Below are 7,500 nucleotides of genomic sequence, written 5' to 3'. Positions count from 1 at the left end.
CCCAAGGACACAACAACCATGACACAGGTGGCAGAGCGGGGATCGAACCGCCAACCCTTTGATCATCTCCCCAATCGCTGACAACACCTTTAAGATCTACATCATTGTTTCGTCATGTACAGTACAGACAGACAGACAGACAGACAGACAGACAGACAGACAGACAGACAGACAGACAGACAGACAGACAGACAGACACACACACACACAGACAGACACACAGACAGACACACAGACAGACAGACAGACAGACAGACAGACAGACAGACAGACAGACAGACAGACAGACAGACAGACAGACAGACAGACAGACAGACAGACAGACAGACAGACAGACAGGTATCTGTGTGAACTGACCTGCGAGGCACTTCTTGCTCTGCGTACTTCACACACACGGTGTAGGGCCCGTCACTGAGCGGAGTGTATGTCACTGTGTGGGTCCCATCCCCGTTATCTGACACACTCAGAGGCTCACACACACCTGCAGAGAAACACAGGTTAGAATGAATTAACATTAAGTTAAAACACACACACAGGTAAAAATCAATTAATATTCATTTTTACAGATAATTTTTTGGCATTTTAAAGCTTTATTAGACAGTAGAGAGTTGAAATGGGGAGACAGAGAGAGAGACAGAAAGAAAGAGAGAGAGAGAGAGAGAGAGAGAGAGAGGGGGATGACCTGCAGTAAAGGTCCACGGGTCGGATTTGAACCCGCGACTACTGCAACGAAGGCCGGAGGCAATATAGTACACGCTCTATCCACTACGACACCAGAGCGCCCCAATATTTGACAGACAGACAGAGAGACAGACAGACAGAGAGACAGACAGACAGACAGACAGACAGACAGACAGACAGACAGACAGACAGACAGACAGACTCTCACCAGAGGGTCCATAGAGCAGTACTTCCAGGGGAGCGACTCCTGCCTTGCTGGTGTCGACAGTAAAGGTCTGCTGGACGTGAGCCCTCACACCACTGCCCAACCCCGGCCCAGAACACTTCACCTTACTGGGGTCAACCAGCTCTCGCACTGGCACTCTGAAAGGACTGCCTGCATAAGGAATAAAACATTAAAAATATATATATTATATATAGCTATACATATAATAATATTAATAATAAATAAATAAAAATGTATCAAAAATATATACAATAATAATAATAATAATAATAATAATAATAATAATAATAATAATAATAATAATAATATAATAATAATAATAATAATAATAATAATAATATAATAATAATAATAATAATAATAATAATAATAATAATAATAATAATAATAATAATAATAATAATAATAATAAATAAAACAAAATTTAAATCGATCAAATATATTTTTATATTTAATTTCATAAAATAGATTTTAAACATAAAATATGTCTCTAACAGTGAATAATGAGAGAGTTTCAGAGCCCTCACCTGGGATAGGCAGCCCTGACTTTGATATCATACATTAATATCTACACTATTTTATAACCAGGTTTACAGAGGCTAAGTTAACATGTATTTTTTTATTTATACTGTATATATATTTTTTTTAACCTTTATTTCTACAGGTAAATCCCATTGAGACCGAAGACTCTTTTGCAAGGGAGACCTGTTTTCCTTTCCCACGTTACCATTCACACACACATTCATACACCGATAGCAGCAGGCTAACTATCGACATTCACACAGGGCAAGGTGGGTGAAGTGTCTTGCCCAAAGACACAACAACCATGACACAGGTGGCAGGGCGGGGATCGAACCTCCAACCCTTTGATCATCGGCCGACCCGCTCTGCCAACTGAGCCACAGTCGCCCCAAATTGTGAACAGTCTTCATAGCCCTCACCTGGGATCGGCAGCCCTCCAAAGGTGATGTTAACATCGTAGTCTCCGGGTGTAAAGGGGATGTACTCCACCGAGCAGCTGCCATCTTTATTATCTTTACAGGACATCTTAGCTTCAGAGGGGCCCTCGATAGCCAGCCCCAAACCCCCCGTACCAGCACCCCTATGGGACAAGAGAGGTCATAAAGCATAGAGCAATGTCTGTCTGTCTGTCTGTCTGTCTGTCTGTCTGTCTGTCTGTCTGTCTGTCTGTCTGTCTGTCTGTCTGTCTGTCTGTCAGTCTGTGTGTGTCTGTCTGTGTGTCTGTCTGTCTGTCTGTCTGTCTAACCCCCCGTACCAGCACCCCTGAGGGGTCATTAAGCATAGAGCAATGTCTGTCTGTCTGTGTGTGTGTCTGTGTGTCTGTCTGTGTGTGTGTCTGTGTGTCTGTCTGTGTCTCTGTATGTGTGTCTGTGTGTCTGTGTGTCTGTCTGTGTGTCTGTCTGTCTGTCAGTCTGTCTGTCTGTCTGTCTGTCTGTCTGTCTGTCTGTCTGTCTGTCTGTCTTACCTGGTCTCCACAGTGAAGCGGTTGGGCTTATGGACCAGCCCTTCCTCCAGCCCGGGCCCATACGCTCTCACCCTGCTGGGGTCACAGCCCTCTGACACTGACACTCTCAACGGGCTCTTTGGAACTGACACCTCGTCAAACAGGACCTCTATCAGATGAAGACCTGGATGGATGGATGGATAGATAGATAGATAGATAGATAGATAGATAGATAGATAGATAGATAGATAGATAGATAGATAGATAGATAGATAGATAGATAGATAGATAGATAGATAGATAGATAGATAGATAGATAGATAGATAGAGACAGTTTTGCTTTGTGTACGTCATAGTAGGACAGATCTAAATCTCTTTTTAGACCTAATTCTATACCCTTGAGACAAACACATGACGTTTTAACATTATTATTTTCACTGCTACAGGTTCGATGGATAAGATGATCTTAACTTTAGTGTTAAGGTCGCAGGTTAGGGGCTAGTGTGACTATAAAGAAGTATTCAACTTTCTACTTTCCACGCAGCGTAAATATTAACAACCATGTCAAAAGTTCGGGAATAATCTCTGCAGTTCTCGGCATCTACAACAACAGTAGAAAACTTCAACTGAGGAAAAGTGTAATGAAATTAAATGTGTGAAATAAATGGCACTTTGGTCAATCTGAGCGTCTATGAGTGACCTGCCACCGATATTTTATTGGTCATCACACGCCAGGCAATTAATGAAATAATCTTGAATACATATAGAATCACATGAAATCATATTTAAAATGTGTTTTTAACTAATGTAACTAGTTAAGTTAAGTTCTTTAGTCTGTCTGTCTGTCTGTCTGTCTGTCTGTCTGTCTGTCTGTCTGTCTGTCTGTCAATTAATGAGTGTTTGAGAGCAACATAAGAAAATGTGTCCGTCATCATCTTTCATTAGAATCCCTCCAGTCTGAAGCCATCACAGAGAGGAAAGTTATTCTGTCCCACAATGCACTGGGCTCCACCGTGTCCCTCTTTACTATCAGTGGAAAACCATCTGCTGCTAGGAGCTATTAATATACACATTGCTACCTACTCTGTCAGCTAGCAGCTAAAGGCCTTAACAAAGTCTTCCTTTTTACCTTTATGTGTACGTTTTGACACTAAGAAATGCTTGTAGTCAATTCAGAATCCTAAAAAACCTAGTTTGTCCCTCACAAGCTACTTAAAGCCGAGGTTAACAGTTGTTCCGGGAACCCCAAACTTTCAGCAGATCCCTCAGATATTCCTAGGGGGAGCTGAATTTCATTTTTTTTTATGTGTTATTAGACATCTTTACAAACACATAGGTGAAATGGTTTGGGTAAGGCATTTATATCTTCTTATATCTTATAATATTCCCTGACTGTTAGAACACTAAGGGCGGCTGTGGTGAAGTGTGTAGTGTGGTCGTCCACTGGGTTACAGGGTCGGTGGTTGGATCCCCCGTCTCCCCGCCACATGTCCAAGTGTCCCTGGGCAAAGAGACACTGAACCCTAAATGTCTCCTGATAGTTAGCTTGCACCCTGCGTGGTAGCTGCTGCTGCTATCGGTGTGTGAATGTGTGTGTGTGAATGGGTGAATGTGTACAAAACAATGTAAAGCGCTTTGGGTCTGTGAAAAACCAGGGAAAAGAGCTTTATAAGTGGAGACAATTTACCATTTGCATTAACTTCTCCAGAGTCTATTTATTTAACGAGAGGAGAGTTGTGTGGCTGCAGAGTTGATCATGTGATTAATATAAATACGATACTATAAACACTATATTTATAACTCTGTCACTGTTTCATTTGTCTTGAGTTTCCTCCAGCAGACATGAGGTCATCAGGCTCCATTTAAAGCTCAGCTCAGATACATTTCATATTCACACATCGTCATTAAGACCCTGAACGCTATTTATAAGTTACAAGAAACTCACAATTACTAAAACGTTTGATATGACGTGATGTGCAACAGAGGCTTCCAAAATGATTTAAAAAAATATATAAAACTAAACTTAAATAACCTGATATATTACTAATTTCTCAGCTGACAAAATTTACATTATAGACATATTGAGGGGTGTGTGTGTGTGTGTGTCTGTCTGTCTGTCTGTCTGTGTGTCTGTCTGTCTGTCTGTCTGTCTGTCTGTCTGTCTGTCTGTCTGTCTGTCTGTCTGTCTGTCTGTCTGTAAACCCTTACCGTCTTCATAAGGTGTGTATTCCACCCTGTACGTGCCGTCTCCCTTGTCTGTGATGTAAGCGTCTGTGTTAGTGCCTGAGGGGTTTGAGATGTTGGCTTTGATGTGTCCTCCTCCACTCTTATAGTGAGCGCGAGCGTCCACCGTGAAATGAGTGGTCACCTCTCTCAGCACGCCTGGGATACAAAACATATAATTATTATATTAATAAATACGTTTATATCCTTTAACCAATTTAAACAAACTATCTAAAATCTGCCTGGGATGCAAAACATACAAGCAATGTGGTTAGAGTGTCTCTTTATTGATTGATATTAGTTATCCCAAAACTAAATAAATAACTAGGGATGCACTGAAATGAATTTTTTACCCGCAGTTTTTCATTAACTGTATCTTATTGAAATCTTTTTTTCACCGTTGCATTAATTACAAAACTACAATTTTAAAATATAAATTTAAACTGAACATGTTTTTAACATTCCAGCACAAACAAAACCAAGCACAATATAATTTTTTATTTTTTTTGTAAAATAAAATATTTTTATTATAAAAATCTTTGACTCATCAGAACAGCACGCTGGTTTCTCTCAAAAACATATTTTCACTTATTTGGCCGAACACTGAAAGAGCTTTTCTTTTTTTTTTTGCTATAATCAGCCGAACAATTACAGTTACCGAAAAACGAATTCAGTGCATCCCTAAAAGAAAACTCATGTTTTATTTTTTTTTTATTTTTTTTTCTCTAAATCGAACTTATTAAGATTTTTACAATTGAAGAATTTTCACAAAAGTTAAACAAAATTTAAATTAAAAAATATTGTTAATACAATAAAATAAAATACATTTTAAAATAAAAAAATAAAATACAATAAAAATTAAATAAAAAACTATTCATTAAAATAATTAAAAAAGTAAATAAATAAATAAAATAAGTTTAAACAAATAAATAAAATCAATCCCTCACCCCTGGGTTCGACCCCCGGTCCGTAGACCTTCACCCCGCTGGTGTCCACAGCTGGATGGACCTGCAGTGTGATGGGGAACTGAGGCACAGCGCGTCCTCCATACTTCACTGTGATGCTGTACAAGCCGTGCACATGAGGGATGTACGTGATGCTGTACGTCCCATCGCTGTTATTCTGCACATGCACCTGTGGAAGACAATTTGATATTGATTAGTTTAATTTTACTCTTATCTCTACATTCATTTTCCTGTGGAAGGCAAGGCAAGGCAAGGCAAGTTTATTTCTATAGCACAATTCAGACACGAGGCGATTTAAAGTGCTTTCAGGGGCAAGAAATACATCAAGATTAAAATATATCAATAGCTGTACGTCCCATCTGTGTCATCCTTAACATGCACCTGTGGAAGGCAAGGCAAGTTTAGTTCTATACAGCTCTGGAAAAAATGAAGAGACCACTCCAAATGTTCAGTGTCTCTCGTTTTACTCTTTAGAGGCATATGTTTGAGTAGAATGAACATTTTGGTTTTATAATATAAACTTATAGCTACATTTCTACCAAATTCACAATAAAAATATTGTCATTAAAGAGCATTTTCAATAAGTAATTTAGAGATAAAGATTGAAGAACAATCCAGACTGGTCTCTTAATTTTTTCCGGGGCTGTAGCACAATTCAGACACAAGGCCATTCAAAGTGCTTTACAGGGGCAAGATTAGAATACATCAAGTATAGAATAAACATTAAAAAAAGCAAATATAAAATATGATAAAATATTTAAAAGTGAATGAATGGAAATAAAATATGGAAGAACATTGTATAATATTGATTAGTTTAATTTGACTCTTGTCTCATGACATAAATGTTTTGATCATTCATAACTGAATGCTGACCATAATCATCTGTCTTTTCAAACTGAGTATAGACTTGTTTTCATATTGGACTTTAGTAAAGTTTTCTTTAAAGGCCAGGACACACCAGCCCGATAATCGCCGTCGTCAAAAAAAATGGAGTCGGCCGTTTCAGGAAGCTCCAGCTTCCCGTCGCTGCTAAAGAACACACCGAGACGACTGTTTATTTTCCGTACGCTCGCGGGACGTAATGTCTCCACAACAGCAGGCGGCGCTAATCTGTATTGTGGCCCGAAAAAATACGAAAGCCGGAAATGATTGGACATCTCTCTAGAGCATAAACATAGATAGAAATACGTATTTATATTTATGGACCATAAGAGCACAATTTTTAGCAGAGAGTGTCGAGCATGGTGTCGAGCAGTCAACAAGGGTTGATGCATGTGAGTACTCTCAAAACGAAACGAACAAACACATTAAAACGATGGCTAGCTGTTGTTAGCTGTTTGTGCTACCCGCCTCACTTCCGGGCTTCACTGATTCGCTAGCCCTCCACCAATCAAATTGCTCCAAATGAAAGACGGTCGGCCGCCGATTGAACATGTTCAATCGGCGGCCGACAGGCTCAAAACAAGCCCGACGACCTCTACGTCGGCCGACGTCACGGCACACACCAAACAGATTCGTCTTTTTTTTTGACGACGGCGATTATCGGGCTGGTGTGTCCTGGCCTTAAAGGAACACTTCACCCATATGGATTCTATCATTATTAAATCACTATTATAACATAATGAATGAGGTTTTTCTTCCCTCAGTCTTCCCTTGGCCCAGCTGTCCTGTTAATCCTAACCCTACATTTTTACTGAAGTGATGTCACACTAGTCAAATGTAGGGTTAGACAGTGAGACCATAAAACACTCTTTCTGCCTTTTCTCAGGCTAGGATGAACCGATTTCTAAAATGTTTGCATATTTATACTACATAGGATCTCAGAGTTCAATACACCTTCATATTCCCACTGGTGAAGTAGGTCTTTAACCAAAAAAAACTTCTTCCACCCACCTCTGCCTTGGCCCCAGAGTCAGACAGTATCTCTATGGTGAGCTCGG

At 39.7% G+C, this 7,500-nt stretch overlaps 1 protein-coding gene across 1 annotated transcript in view; it reads right to left on the bottom strand.

Moving 5' to 3' along the window:
• Nucleotides 1-7,500, bottom strand: part of LOC307271105 (filamin-C-like) — a gene marked incomplete at its 3' end in the record, with an annotated part of 61,245 nt that overhangs the window by 5,827 nt on the left and 47,918 nt on the right. The window contains exons 23-29 of the mRNA XM_080054980.1: nucleotides 7,454-7,500; nucleotides 5,543-5,729; nucleotides 4,581-4,754; nucleotides 2,394-2,556; nucleotides 1,849-2,009; nucleotides 890-1,057; nucleotides 358-481 (exon numbers count right to left, since the gene is read on the bottom strand). The exon at nucleotides 7,454-7,500 is cut by the window's right edge and continues 132 nt beyond it. Of these exons, the coding sequence (XP_079911106.1) occupies nucleotides 358-481; nucleotides 890-1,057; nucleotides 1,849-2,009; nucleotides 2,394-2,556; nucleotides 4,581-4,754; nucleotides 5,543-5,729; nucleotides 7,454-7,500 (1,024 nt within the window). The remainder of the gene's footprint in view (nucleotides 1-357; nucleotides 482-889; nucleotides 1,058-1,848; nucleotides 2,010-2,393; nucleotides 2,557-4,580; nucleotides 4,755-5,542; nucleotides 5,730-7,453) is intronic.

The sequence above is a fragment of the Ammodytes marinus genome, assembly GCF_949987685.1.
Source record: "Ammodytes marinus genome assembly, contig: scaffold_72, whole genome shotgun sequence".
Lineage (NCBI taxonomy): Eukaryota > Metazoa > Chordata > Actinopteri > Uranoscopiformes > Ammodytidae > Ammodytes > Ammodytes marinus.
Note: the sequence above shows the minus strand (reverse complement) of the source record. Positions and strands in the feature narration are given on the sequence as shown.